At 44.7% G+C, this 15,284-nt stretch overlaps 1 protein-coding gene across 2 annotated transcripts in view; it reads left to right on the forward strand.

The window, feature by feature from the left end:
• Positions 1–15,284, forward strand: part of Unk (unk zinc finger) — a 39,918-nt gene that overhangs the window by 13,537 nt on the left and 11,097 nt on the right. For both annotated transcript variants that reach the window (XM_026404872.2, XM_026404873.2), the window contains exons 2-7: positions 9,303–9,512; positions 10,616–10,792; positions 10,906–11,036; positions 11,580–11,715; positions 12,287–12,404; positions 13,615–13,699. In XM_026404872.2, coding sequence (XP_026260657.1) covers positions 9,303–9,512; positions 10,616–10,792; positions 10,906–11,036; positions 11,580–11,715; positions 12,287–12,404; positions 13,615–13,699 — 857 coding nt within the window. The remainder of the gene's footprint in view (positions 1–9,302; positions 9,513–10,615; positions 10,793–10,905; positions 11,037–11,579; positions 11,716–12,286; positions 12,405–13,614; positions 13,700–15,284) is intronic.

The following is a 15,284-nucleotide window of genomic DNA, read 5'->3' on the forward strand; positions in this document are numbered from 1 at the left end:
AACAATGCTTATGGCAAACCTTATGTTGCAGTAAAGTCATTTTGACAACAGTACTTGAATTATTATATCTTGTCAAGCTGCTTTATACACTTTCTGTGCTGTTAAGAATGAAAGCAGAGCTGGCATTGTGGCTCAGTGGTAGAGCGCTTGCCTAGCATGCATGAGGTACTGGGTTCTATCCCTGGCACCACGTAAAAATAAATAAAGGTATTGTGTTCATCTACAACTAAAAAAAAAGAATGAAAGCAGAGGCAGGGTCTCCATTCCTGCATGTTTACCGTGAGTATGTTTTCCAAGCACAAATTACAGCATTAGCTGTGATTGTGCGTCTTGATGTGAGTACAAAGGAAATTTCCCTATTTCAAAATCCATTTACCTGTTCAGCTGAAGAGTTTACACCAAACCTTCAACTGGACATGATTAAAGGAGAAATATCAACTAATAGAATTCTATAAATGTCATTTAAGAGAGGAATATACTCAACATCATATGCTTGTAAACTGATAACAACATTTAACAGTACCTATTTGTGTGAAAAGACTTTGTTTTTGTTTTTTTGGTACCAGGGAATCCATGGGCACTTAACCACTGAGCTGCATACCCAACCCTTTTTATTTATTTATTTATTTATTTATTTATTTTTTAATTAATTAATTTATTTATAGAGAGATAATTTTAATATTTATTTTTTAGTTTTTGGCGATTATAGAGAGAGAATTTTAATATTTATTTTTTAGTTTTCGGCGGACACAACATCTTTGTTTGTATGTGGTGCTGAGGATCGAACCTCGGCTGCACGCATGCCAGGCGAGCGTGCTACCGCTTGAGCCACATCCCCAGCCCCCCCAACCCTTTTTATTTTAATTTTGAGACAGGGTCTCACTAAGTTGCTTAGGGCCTCCTAAGTTGCTGAAGCTGGCCTTTAAGTTGTGCTCCTCCTTCCTCAGCCTCCTGAGTCACTGAGATTACCAGTATGCCCCATCACGCCCAACTTTGTGAAAAGACATTTTCAAAGAGGAAACATATCATATCTCATGACAGAGTCAACATCAACTAATGAGCATATGTGACATTTGTGAACAATTTTGGTGAAAAGGATCCCGGACTTGGCAAAATGAAATCCCCCCCAAAAGAAGATGTCCATTCTTCATTCTTATTAGTAGATGTGTATTACAAAGAGATAATAGTCAATTGTTAAAATATTTACTATTTGATTTCGATGTTAAGGTTTGTTGATTCCTTCTTTAGGGAGTCTGAGGCAGCAGGGGAGGGAAAGCTTAGCCTGAGGCTATACTAAACCCTATTCTAAAAGCAGTGGAGAACTATGTATAGATAAAAAAACATCAGCTACTTTCTCATGACTCTTTTTTGTGGGGGGGTACTGGAAATTTGTTTTTTGGTGGTGCTGGGGATTGAACCAAGGGCCTTTTGCATGTGAGGCAAGCATTCTACCACATGAGCCATATCCCCAGCCCCTGATATTAGAAATACTCTACCACATCCCCAACCCATTTTTCTTATTTTGAGACAGAGTCTCTCACTGTGTTGCCCATTCTGGTCTCAAATTTGCCATCCTTTTGTGTCAGCTGAGATTACTTGTGCCACCATGCAGGGCTCCCTATCCCCTTGCCTTTAAAATTATATACATGTAGTAGTTTTTCTGTCAGCTGTCTCTGTTATTATTCTGTCCATTCAGTGTGTTCAGTTTGCTTCACTCTCCTCTTCAGAAAACTGATAAATATTAAGTGAGATATTTTGGAACAGAATCTGAAAAGGTTAGTTGGAAACTGAGCTGGTCAAATTTAGCACTTGATGTAATACTTTCTTACGAATGCTGTAGAGGCTGGGGTTGTGGCTCAGTGGCAGAGCACTTGCCTCGCATATGTGAGGCACTGGGTTCGATCCTCAGCACCACATAAAAATGAATAAATGAAATAAAGATATTGCATCCATCTATAACTAAAAAATATTAAAAAAAAAAGAATGCTGTAATTTTCCAAATTTATTGTTGATCCCTTACTTGTCACTGCTAGTTTGTTGCAGCAAGTGATTGAATTGGGATTTCATGGGCTGGGGATGTGGCTCAAGCGGTAGCACGCTCGCCTGGCATGTGTGCGGCCCAGGTGCAATCCTCAGCACCACATACAAATAAAGATGTTGTGTGTGCTGGAATAAATAAATAAATACTAAAAATTCTCTCTCTCTCTCTCTCTCTCTAAAAAAAAAAAAGAAAAGAAAAGGAAAAAATGAATTAGGATTTCATGAAGCTTGATTTTTTTTAAAGTATTTTTATATATGATACCTTTATTTGATTTATTTACTTTTTACGTGGTGTTGAGGATCAAACCCAGTGGCAAGCACTCCACCACTGAGCCACAATCCCAGCCCCATGTAGCTTGATTTTTGCTTGTTTTTGTTTTGTTGTTGTTGTTGTTTGTTTTGGTACTGGGGATTGCACCCAGGAGCACTTTACCACTGAGCTGTGTCCCCAGTCCATTTTTATTTTGAGACAAGGTCTCACTCAGTTGCCCAGGCTTACCTCAAACTTGATCTTCCTGCCTCATCTTCCTGAGTCACTGGGATTATAGGTGGGCACCACTGTGCCTGGCTGAGTTGCTGCTTTTTAGCCAAGGTGAAGCCATGAAAATTGTAGTATCCCTTCAGGCTTTGGGACCCTTCTTGGTACAAAGTGTGACTTTCTCTGATGGCTCTTGTTTACTCTTTTTTTTTTTTTTTTTGCACCAGGAAGTGAACCCACGGGCACTTAACCACTGAGCCACATCCCCAGCCCTTTTTTAAAAATTCTTTTAGAGACAGGGTCTTGCTCAGTTTCTTGAACTAGCAATCCACCTGCCTCAGCATCCTGAGCCAGGCTTGACTCATCCTGTCACTAAGACCTTATCAGTTTGAAATTATTTGTTTATTGGTGTATATCCCCAAATGTGGGTACTCCCAGAAGTTGGGAGTATGAGTAGTTTAACCTTCTCAGATCTTTGGGATTGGGGATGGCTGGTAAATCTTTCCTTTGTGCTTAGACCTTAGTACTTCTTAGTTTCTGGAGAGCTGATTGAAGAGTAGCCCTCAGCCTATTTATTTGCTTAGAACTTGTGCTTTTAGACCTTTGAAGTGCAAAAATGTACTTACTGGATTTTGAAGTGCAAAGACCTTACTGGAGGTGGTTGAGCATTTCCACTGAAGACATAGGTTTAATATGGGCACAGGCCTATAGTCCTAGCTACTGAGGAGGCTGAGGCAGGAGGATCTCAAGGTGAAGGCCAGCTTGGGCACCATAGCAAGCCCAGATCTCAAGAAAAGAAAAACACACACAAAACTTAGGTTTCATTTTGGATAACCGGTAGATATTTTCTTTTCTTTTTTTTTTTTTAATATTTATTTTTTAGTTTTAGGTGGATATGTTATTTTTATGTGGTGCTGAGGACCAAACCCAGTACCTATGAATGCTAGGTGAGCACTCTACCACTGAACCACAACCCCACAACCCCAGCCCTCTTTTTTTTTTTTTTTTTTAGTTGTAGATGGATACAGTACCATTATTTTATTTATTTATTTTTATGTGGTGCTGAGGATAAAACCCAGTTCCTTACACACGCTAGACAAGCACTCTATCACTTAGCCATAACCCCAGCCCTTTTCTTTTTTTAGAGCTAGGAATCATACTCAGGGCCTTACACATGCTAGGCAAGCTTGCTAACACTGAGCTACATCCTCAGCCCAGATAATTTCTTTAGTATGTCTTATGCAATATGTGGGGTATATTCATACTGGAGAAATAGTAATTTTGTCTGAAATTCCAGTTTAACTGAGTGTCCTGTATTTAACTTAATCCTAAACATAGAAAAGAATGATAACTAAATGTTTTTTCCCCCTTGTTCTGGGAACTGCTTCTCCCATGACGTGGGAGAGGGAGAAAGGGATTTTTTTTTTTTTTTTGGTAACTCTGTGCTCTGGATTGAACCCAGGCTTCATGCATGATAAGAAGCCCCCAGCCCAAGAAAGGGAAATTTAGGCTAACATTTTGTTTCTTAGGTAGTGGATGGTACATTTTCATTAGTGATTTAAGCAAAAGGTTAGAATTTTCTTTCACCTGATTGTAGTTGGTTGAAAGTGGGCTTTTTTGCCTTCCTGGGTATCCCCTCCTCTTGTGAGTACCTCTTCTGCAGGGTAGTCATCCCTGTGTGATAAATTATGAGTTGACTGTATGGTAGTGCTTTTCATAACTGTGTATTCTTCCTCCAATGCTCTGCCTAATAGTGGCATCATAACCCTGTTGATGTGACTTTGTGACTTTATTCCTTGATACATTCATTCAGCAAACTTTCTTTACCTTGTCTTATCAAAGGCATTACAGTAGGTTTATACAAGCTTGCTATTAAGGAATATATAATCTAGTAGTATGAAGTTTTTTTGAGCATTGAGCACCCCACATCACAAGTGGAAAATTTCACACCTAACCTCACATGGTGGGCTCCGGTCAAAATACAGGGATACAGAAAATATTCTGTAAAATTGTCCTCAGTTTGTGTACATCTCAAGGTGTATATGAAACCTAAATTTTGTGTTCAGATTTGGCTTCCATCCCTCAGTAGCTCATTATGTATTATATACAGATATTCCAAAATTCAAAAAATCTAAAATGCTTTTGGTTTCATGCATTTCAGATGAAGGATGCTTAGCCTGCAAAGAAAAAATGTTTACATTATTAATATTCACAACAGGATTGAGGCCATGAGAATGTCTTAAGAAACTTGTGTGGTGGCCCATGCCTGTAATTGTGAAGATGAGGCAGGAGAATTGCAAGTTTGAAGATAGCCTCTTAACTTAGCAAGACCCTGACTGTAAATAAAAAATAAAAAGGAAGGAAGGAAAAAAGAAAAAGTGCTGTGATAGCTGTTAGCTAGAGATAATGAGTTAGGTGGAAGTCCAGGAGGGCATCATGGAGTTGGTAGCATCAGAAGATATGTGACCACGAAATTCAGCCTTGAATGGTTTCTACAGGTAAGCAAGGGGACATGAGCAAAGGCAGGAAAATGAAAGGTCTGCTTGCAAGACACCAAGGTTCCATTCATTCATTGGATGGTGGTGAGGAATCCAAGGAGATGATGCTGGAAAAGGGAATTGAGCTGGACGTGTGGGGCCTGGAACTTCAGGCTAAATAGTTGGTGTGTATTCAGTGGATCCTGGAAGGGGCTGAAGGCTTTAATGATAGAATTAAATTTGTACTCTAGGAAGAATAATGAGCACTGTGCAGTGCACACTGGACAAGGGAGACCAGAGACCAGGAGACCTGTTTTTTAAAAGGTACTGACCTGGGACAGTGGCAGTGGGAATGGAAATAAAGAGGCTTACAATGAGGTAATATGTTGCCTCAGTGTCTGTCCTTATCTGTGGTACTCCTGACAAAGTCCTGTGAAGCCTGACTGCATGTGGCACTGTGACATATGCTGCAAGTAAGCAGGCTCCCTAGGTGTCGCTGTTGCCCTCAGGGACCTCTTGTTTAATATTTTTTTTTGTTGTAGATGGACACAACAGCTTTTATTTGTTTGTTTGTTTGTTTGTTTGTTTGGGGGTACCAGGGATTGAATTCAGGGGCACTCAACATCCCCAGCCCCATTTTGTATTTTATTTAGAGAACAGGGCCTTACTGAATTGCTTAGTGCTTCACCGTTGCTGATACTGGCTTTCAACTTGCGATCCTCCTCTCTCAGTCTCTGGAACTGCTTGGATTACAGGCTTGTGTCACTGTGCCTGGCGCTTGTTTATTTATTTTTGGGTGGTATTGAGGATTGAACCCAGTGCCTGCCTCACATGCTAGGCAAGTGCTCCCTCCACCACTGAGCCATAACCCCAGCCTCATCAGGGACCTCTTCTTTAGGAGGACAAACTGCTCAAGATCAGGGACCACATCTTAGATTCTTCCCTTGTCCTGTTCTTTGACAGGCACACTGACACTGGCTTTACTGGGTATAATAAGTAAAAATATAGGAAGTTAGTAGACAAGGTGGTGTGTTCCTGCAGTTTCAGTTTCTTGGGAGGCTGAGGCAGGAGGATTGCTTTGAGTCCTAGGAGTTCAGGCCTGCCTGAGCAATATAGCAAGACCCTGTCTCAAAAACAATAAAACCAGACTGCGGCTAGATTTGGAATTTCAGATAAGCAATGGATCAACCCAACCCACCTGTCCCACCCTTTGTGTGTAGGGGGGTGTATGTATTTTGCCAGGAATTATAACCAGAGCAGGGCCTCATATTTGCTAGACAAAGCACTCTACCACTGATCTATGTCTTCAGCCCAGATTTTTTTTTTTTTTTAAACAGCATCAGGGATTGAATCCAGGGACACTTAACCATCAAGCCATATCCTCATCTCTTTTTATATTTTATTTTGAGACAGGGCCTTGCTAAGTTGCTGAAGCTGACTTTGAATTTGCAGTCCTCTTGCTTCAGTCTCCTGAGCTACCAGATCATGTCTTAAGTATGTCTTGTGAAATATGTGAGACATACTTATGTTAGAAAATTATTTGTCTTTTGTCTGAAGTTCCAGTTTAACTGGATATCCTGTACTTAATCTGCCAATCCTAAGTGCCCCTTCATTCTCTGCTCCTGGCTTTGGGTTCAGGTTCTTCCTCTCATGAAAGTTCCTCTCTTCCCTGTTTTCTACCTGTTACCTCCTGAATTTGTTTCCTAGAGGGTCAAAAGAGTCAAAAAGAATATGTATTTGCCAGGAGAGGAATTGAAATAGTAATCTGGGGACGTGTGCCTTGACTCGGGGGTCAGAACTTGATACCTACATGCAGCATGAGGGCACAGCTTTTCTGTCAAACCAAAAGGACAGGGAAACAGAAGAAAGACCTTTCATTCAAATGCCATAGGGGCCAGGAGTGCATCAGGCCCTTAGAGAACCTTCCAGATTTCTGTCCAGTGTCTCAGAATATACCTAGGGCCCCTGAAATTCCTAAAGTTTGCCTCCTGCACCCCACCTCTATCTCATTTCCCTTTTCCGGTTCCTCTGCTTCACCCACATTCCACAGAGGAACTTGGAACTCTTGAAAGCAGTCAGTTTCTGAGCTCGTACTGTTTCCTTTGCCTAAAACACCTTTCCTGAATTCTTTATACACTAGCTCTGCTCTTTTCCTTACTCTTTCCCATTGCAGCCTGGGTCAAGGATCCTCTTTTTGAGTTCCCAAAGCACCCTGAACAAACTGCCCTCATAACTCTTTCCACACTTGATTGGTTTCACCTTTTACTTGAGTGCGTGTTCCATAAAAATGTGAGCTTTCTAAAGGACAAGAACCTGCTCCTTATTGTCCTCCTTGCTTACCATTGTGCCTACACCCAGGAAGTGCCCATTAAATATGTGCTGAATGAATGGCAGGGCTTTGGAGTCTCCACTACCTCTTACTTTGCTATCTGTGTTCCTTAGGAGCATCAAACCCCTCCGCCTGCCCCCTGACACAGAAATAAAACACTTCATACTTGAAGACTGGGAAAAATTTCAGTACTTTTCATTAGTTTCAAAGAAAACCTATTGGACTAGGGTAGCTCAGTGGAGTACTTGCCTCACATGGGGTAGAAGTCTTTTTTTTTTAATTGGAGATTGAACCTAGGTGCTCTTTACTTCTGATCTACATCCCCAATTTTTTTTTCTTTTTAAATTTTTTTAGTTGTTGATGGACCTTTATTTATTTATATGCAGAGCTGAGGATCAAACCCAGTGCCTCATACATGCTAGGCAAGCACTCTGCCACTGAGCTATACCCCCAGCCCCATCCTCAGTTCTTTTTATTTATTTATTTTTAAAGAGAGAGTGAGAGAGATAGAATTTTTTAAATATTTATTTATTTATTTTAGTTTTCATCGGACACAACATCTTTGTATGTGGTGCAAAGATCAAACCCGGGCTGCATGCATGCCAGGCGAGCGTGCTACCACTTGAGCCACATCCTCAGCCCAAGTTCTTTTTACTTTTTGTTTTTAGACAGGGTCTTGCTAAATTGCTGAGAGTCTTGCTAAGTTGCTGAGGCTGGCCTCAAACTTGTGATCCTCCTGTCTCAGCCTCCTGAGTCATGGGATTGTTACAAGTTAATGCCATGGTGCCCAGCACAGAAAACTTACCTGATTAGTCCCAGTCCTGGACATGCCCACCCTTCCCTTCCTTCTGGACAGAATAGTAAGGCCCCAAGGATCTGGACAAGAGTTGCTGTTTCATGCCCTTCAGATCCAGGCTCTGCTCAGAGCCCAAGCAGTAGATTCCTATAAGGCTGTTCTTCCTGCCACACTCCCTTCTGCACACAACCTCTGAGTCTTCTGCAACCATCTTCCTCACTGGCACCAAATGCCCTCTCTCAAGGCATTTAGATATGTGGCCTGTTAGACATGAGAGAATAAATAACAGGAACTACACTCATCACCCCCTCACAAGGCCCCCAGTCTAAGAAAAACCCAACCTGATCATAGGTAATGAACAAGAACACAGAAGAACAGTATTTTCTGTAAGTGGGTAAGTGGGTCTGGGGTCCTCCACTGGGTGGGTTGTGGGAGAGATTTGGTGGTGTCTTACACACTGGGCAGAGGAGAATTATATGAAGTGCTAGGAACCCAGGTGGACAGACAGCCCATGAATCTCAAGGATGTACATGACCTCAGCTGCTGCAGGTCCTCCTTTGTCATACTACTAGGGACAGGCCAGACTGAGAGAGAGGGTATCTTTAGAATGCCACTGTGAGCTTTTTCGTAAACACCCAGCCAGTGCCAGCAAACATCTCTGGGACAGTAATCAGTAGTCCAGAGGGACATCTTCTGATCTGGGCTTTCAGTTCCAAAGCTGCCCTTCCCTATGTGCTTTTCTGCAGATTCTTCCCCTTAGTACCTAAAACCAGCCCTGCTGGTGGAACAGGGGAGGCTTCCGGGAATTGGCAAATTGGTGTGGGCAGCAGGGACCTGCAGGAAGTGTGGAAGAGGCTGCCACAGTTCTCTTGTATAGCCCTTTCCTATGATTGGTGGCTCAACCTGGGAAACTTTGGGGAGGGCTCCCCAAGCTGCTACTCAGGATCACAGCTAGCTAACTGCCAAAGGGCCCTGTGGCCTATGGTTCCTGCTTTTCAGGCTGACTCGGGACCTGGATGTTGGAATAGATCCAAATGCTGAAGTGCAACCTCAGCCTTGGGCCTCTTCTGGTGTGTGCTAATGGAACTGGCACCCCAGAGCAGGGCCCTCAGGGGACTCGGCTAACTTCTTTTGGGAAGCACTCTTTGCTTCCGGCCTGTTCCACACAGTCTCTCTCTACAGGTACCTGAAGGAGTTCCGTACGGAGCAGTGCCCACTCTTTGTGCAACACAAATGTACGCAGCATCGGCCCTACACCTGTTTCCACTGGCACTTCGTGAACCAGCGGCGCCGCCGATCCATTCGTCGTCGTGACGGCACCTTCAACTATAGTCCTGACGTCTACTGCACCAAGTACGACGAGGCAACAGGCCTCTGTCCAGAGGGCGACGAGTGAGTGCCCAGCCTGCTCTCAGAGGAGCTCCAGATCTCATCAGTCAGCTGCCCTAAGAGTAGGCCAGGCAGATTCTGTAATACCAGTCAGAGGCTGCTTTGGGAAGAATTATCTGGACCCAGCCTGCCTTCTTGTATCTTAAACCTGGGCTCAGACTCTGCCATCCTGAGGGTATAGGGGATGGGGAGCTTTCTGTTTTTTCTTTTCCTACTTTACAGAAATCCAAAATAGGTCTATCTTCCATAGGCCTAAGGGGCCACATTTGAACCCAGGTGGCTCCCAGTGTCTTCTTTCATCCTCCCCTGCAGATCTCACAGACCTTCTCCCTATCCCTCCACCACCCCCTACATCTTGCACAGTTCTCATGAGGGCTGGCAGTTTAGAGAGCCTCTCTAGTTCCCTGATTTGTTTACCCTAAACATTCCACGGATTTCTCTAAAGGAACAGTACACTGCTAGCCAGGCATGGTGGCATGTGATTATACTCCAAGCCACTCAGGAAACTAAAACAGGAGGATCACAAGTTTGAAGCCAGCCTTAGCAACTTAGTGAGACCTGGGGATGTAGTTCATTGGTAGAGCACCCTTGGGTTTGATCCCTCTTATTGAAAAAGAAAGTTATTAGTAATGACAAATACATCCCCAAAGGGAATATTCACTGGCCGTGCTTTGTCGTGTCTCAACTTGCAGAGACTGATGGGAGGCACCAGGGAGATACAGCTTACCATACCATCCCTGCCTCTCAGTCTCTCTTTCTCACAAAGGTCGGAGGCTTGCTGTCCCTCTTCTGGGCCTATTGAAGCACTCAGGATGTGAGGGGCTGCCTCAAAGATTGATTATTTCTCTGAGATTCCCTAGTCTGGACGGTGTTTGTTCTGTAGGCAGCTTAGGAACACCAGGTCTATTGGACCATCCAGGCCATAGCACTCAAGTGGTGGAGCCATGGTAGCAGGAGAGCTCATCATTGCCTTTCTCCTTGAGCAACTGTCACTGCCCCTCTGAGTCATGGGACAACATTTCAATGGTTGGGGGAAGGGTAGGGTCGAGGAAAGCAGCCCAGGCTGCAAAGGGCAAAGCTGAGTAACTTCTACTACTGTGTTCTAGGTGCCCATTCCTGCACAGGACCACAGGAGACACTGAACGCAGGTACCACCTTCGTTACTATAAAACTGGAATCTGCATTCACGAGACCGACTCAAAAGGCAACTGCACCAAGAACGGCCTGCACTGTGCTTTTGCCCACGGGCCCCATGACCTCCGCTCCCCTGTCTATGACATCAGGTGGGCTAGGTACTTGTCTGGGGTCTGGTGGCTACTTGTAGTGACTGTAAAGCATGGATGGTACTGTTTCCTGCTCTCATGCCTCTTCCCAACCCTCTCCTTTCCTCTTCCAGGGAGCTCCAGGCCATGGAAGCCTTGCAGAATGGCCAGACCACAGTAGAGAGCAGCATAGAAGGCCAGTCTTCTGGGGCTGCAAGCCATGCAATGATAGAAAAAATCCTCAGTGAGGAGCCTCGCTGGCAAGGTATAGGCGCCACACAAGTGGCCATGCTCCCTCCAGCAAGACTTCTTCCCCCTCCCCTTTGCTGCCCATAGCTGCCCTAAGAGCTCAATTCACAATTACCTACTACCTTTTCCAACCAAAGCTACCAGCTCTTCTGGGAACCACCCTGCCCTCTCATCCCTCATACCTGCGATTCAAAAGGCACTTATAGGGACTTTCCCAGATACACGGTGTTCCCAAGATACTTCAGGCTTTCATGCACATATGTAAGTACACGTGCATGTGTTCTCCACACTCAAGGGGAGCCCTTTAAGCCCTGTGAGTTGTGAGTGTCTTCAGTGAGGGGTAGTGTCCTGCTTAGCTAATTGGACTCTCAGCCTTGGCTTTGACCTCTTCAACGTACCCGTGGCCTGTAAGGAGGTGCCTGCTCATACCTGTCATGGGAACCTCAGCTCTACTACCCTTTCCCAGTGGCTTCTCCTTTCCTTCCCTCCACTCGACTCCTCCTGTTCTTGGGTGTTCCAGCTCCACTCCCTGACCCCTGCCCTCTGGCCCCCTGTGCAGAGACCGCTTATGTGCTGGGGAACTATAAGACGGAGCCGTGCAAGAAGCCCCCGCGGCTGTGCCGCCAGGGCTATGCCTGTCCCTACTACCACAACAGCAAGGACCGGCGGCGGAGCCCCCGGAAGCACAAATACAGGTCCTTTGGCCCCAGGAGGCCAGCCACGGGAGGGAGGAGTGGCAGGGAAGGGATCTTGGCTGAGGCTGCTACCACTGTGGCTCTCAGGAAGATGGGGAGGCCAGTCCTGGGGATTACAGGGTCATAGGACTCAGATTTAGGGGAGGGACTAATATGAATGGCTGAACAGTGGGAGCCTAGACCAGCTCTTGCATGAATAAAAACCCTGATCAGTTTGAGGCCCATCCATTTCTGGGCCTGCAGGGTGTGAGCTAGAGCAGGGCCAGGCCACAGTATGGGAAGTGTGGTCATGGCTGTGGCATAATTCTCCTCAGGCTGGTGTGGGCTCAGCTCCTAGCCAAGGGGAGCATACAGGGCCCTCCTTGGTGATACAGCCAGTCTGGGCTGGAGGATCAACCTGGCTGTTGGCACTAGTGAGGCCTTCACTCTGCAGTTGGTCTTTTCCATTTCTGCACCTGCCCCTGTAAGGCAGGGATACCAGAGGGGCCCAGAGCAGGTATCCAAATGGCACCTTCTAGGCCCTGATCTCATCGTCTTTTTCCTCCATCTGACCCTTCCTTTGTTGGACCAGGTCGTCTCCTTGTCCAAATGTCAAACATGGGGACGAGTGGGGAGATCCCGGCAAGTGTGAGAACGGAGATGCCTGCCAGTATTGCCATACCCGCACAGAGCAGCAGTTCCACCCAGAGGTGTGTCCTTAGGTTGGGGACTGAAGTCTTTTGAGGGACCATGGATTGTTAGCATATCCCTTCAGAAGCCAGGAAAGAGACAAAAGAGGGTGAAGGCAGCTGCTGGTACCAACCTGAAAGAGGGATCCTCAAGCAGAGCCTGCAAAAGCCTGACTCCTGAGCATGCTGCTTCTCTTGTTCTGAGCCCATCCACCTGTTACAGATTTCCACTTCAGTTTGTTTCTGAGGTTGCTTGACAGCGGGGATATGGGCTAAGTATGATGGCCTAGCCATTCTGGGTTTTATGCCACTCATTGTGATTATAATCCAGTGACACTAGGATTTAAAAAATGAAAAAGCCCCTTCTAGCTGTCTTGTCCCAGGTCAGAGCATAGGAGACAGCAACTCCCTAACACAGTTCTCCTGCCCACCTGGGCCTTGTCAGTGTTCCTATGTTTTTGTTTTTGTTTTTTGTTTTTTAGATTTACTTTATTTTTTAAAAATTGTTTTGTAGTTATAGATGAACAGAATGCCTTTATTTTGTGTGTAGATGGTGCTAAGGATCGAACCCAGGGCCTTGCACATGCCAGGCAAGTGCTTTGCCACTGTGCTACACCAGCCCTGTTCCTATGTCTTTTTTTAAAAATATTTTTTAGTTATATATGGGCACAATATCTTTATATTGTTTGTTTATTTTTATATGGTGCTGAGGATTGAATCCAGGGTCTCACATGTGAGAGACCAGTGCTCTACTGCTGAGCCACAACCCAGCCCTGTTCCTATGTCTTATGCAACAAAGAGTCACATGCTGTCCCTGCCATTGGGTCCATGGAAGCCAGGACACCTTGAGGGAGACACTGAGACAGAGATGACCTCATGTTGCTGTAGACAGCAGAATGGGAGGTTAGGGCCAGTACAGACCACAACCCAGGGTACCCAGGCAGAGGGCACATTGGGAGTGGCTGTGTGCTGCTTCAGGTGTTGGCATACTTAAAAGCATAGCCCTGGTCAAGATCAGGAGTAGAGCCAGTGCCTTCATGAGGCTGGATGGACCAAGGAGGACATTGGTGGCAGTGGGGGTGACAGAGGGCTGTACTTTCTAGGTGCAGGAGTTTGAGTAAGAGATTGGTGGAGAGAGGCCCAAGCTAGTCTATCCTATTCAAGGAGGGGGAGCCTGCCTTTTACTCTTGGCTGAGTCTGACTGGTCTCTGCTCTGCTTTGTCTCTTCCAGATCTACAAATCCACCAAGTGCAATGACATGCAGCAGTCAGGGAGCTGTCCCCGAGGACCTTTCTGCGCCTTTGCTCATGTAGAACGTATGCTGTTCCCATTGCCTGGGGCAGTACCCTCTCTTTCCTCCCCTCCTCTAACCCTCTGCTCAGGCTCAGGCAAAGGACCACCACCTGGCAGCAGGCCATGCACAGGAGTCCTTATCTGCCAGCAGCAGGCCCTGTTCCCACCGAAAGTCCCATTACCTTGCCCTTCTGGAACTGGCCTTAAAACCTGGAACTTCCAAGGTCATGAGACAGAGACTATAGGAACCACCCCCTTGGTTGGTACTAGCAGTCCTAGGAAAAGTAAGGTACTATGTTTCCTGTATCCAAGTTGGCAGGTTTCACCAGCCACCCCATGTCACCCATGACAGACATCATTAATGGAACTTGAACCTCTTCTCTACTGAGCTGTGCTCAGTCCTGTAGAACAAAGCTACCCAATCTGAATATAATGTGGCCTTGTATGTCATTTAAAAGTTCTGAGTAATATACTAAGATAAGCAAAGAAAACAGGTTAAATTGATTTTAACATTTTTAGGTAGCCTGACACAAAATGTTGCCTTTTTAATAGGTAATCAATATAAAAAATGAATCAAGATATTTTACTTTTTGCCAAGTGTGGTGGTATATATGTGTAATCCCAGCCACTCTGGACGCTGAGACAGGAGAATTATAAATTCGAGGCCAGCCTCAGCAACTTAGAAAGACCCTGTCTTAAAATAAAAGTTTAAAAGGGCTGGGGATGTACCTCAGTGGTAAAGCACCTCTGGTGGATTCAATCAAGAAATAAAAAAAATTTTTTTTTTACTAAGTCTTGGACTTCTGATTTTTATTCTATTTATTTTATTTTATTTTTAGTTGCAGTTGGACACAATACCTTTATTTATGTTTATATGGTGCTGAGGATTAAACCCAGCGCCTCTTACGTGTGCTAGGTGAGTGCTCTACCGCTGAGCCACAACCCTAGCGCCTTTTTATTTATTTATTTTAGAGAGAGAATTTTTAATATTTATTTTTTAGTATTCGGCGGACACAACATCTTTATTTATATGTGGTGCTGAGGATCGATCCCAGGCCGCACGCATGCCAGGCAAGCATGCTACCGCTCGAGCCACATCTCCAGACCCATGCGCCTTTTTATTTTTTAATTTATTATTATTATTTTTTAATATTTAGTTCTCGGCAGACACAACATCTTTGTTTGTATGTGTGGTGCTGAGGATCAAACCCCGGCCGCATGCATGCCAGGCGAGCATGCTACAGCTTGAGCCACATCCCCAGCCCTTAATATATATTTTTTTTTAATATTTATTTTAGTGTTGATGGACCTTTATTTTATTCATTTGTTTATATGTGGTGCTGAGAATTGAATCCAGTGCCTCACACATGAGGCAAGCACTCTACCACTGAGCCACAATCCCAGTCCCTCTTTTTAATATCTTTTTTAAATTATTGTTTAGCTATAGATGGAATGGCCACAATATCTTTATTTTGTTTATTTATTTGTATGTGGTGCTAAGGATCGAGCCCAGTGCCTCACATTTGAGGCAGACACTCTGCTATTGAGCCACAACCCCAGCCCCTCTTTATTTATTTTTTGGCCATATTAGAGATTAAACCCAGGGGT

This window comes from Urocitellus parryii, chromosome 7 (assembly GCF_045843805.1).
Source record: "Urocitellus parryii isolate mUroPar1 chromosome 7, mUroPar1.hap1, whole genome shotgun sequence".
Taxonomy (NCBI): domain Eukaryota; kingdom Metazoa; phylum Chordata; class Mammalia; order Rodentia; family Sciuridae; genus Urocitellus; species Urocitellus parryii.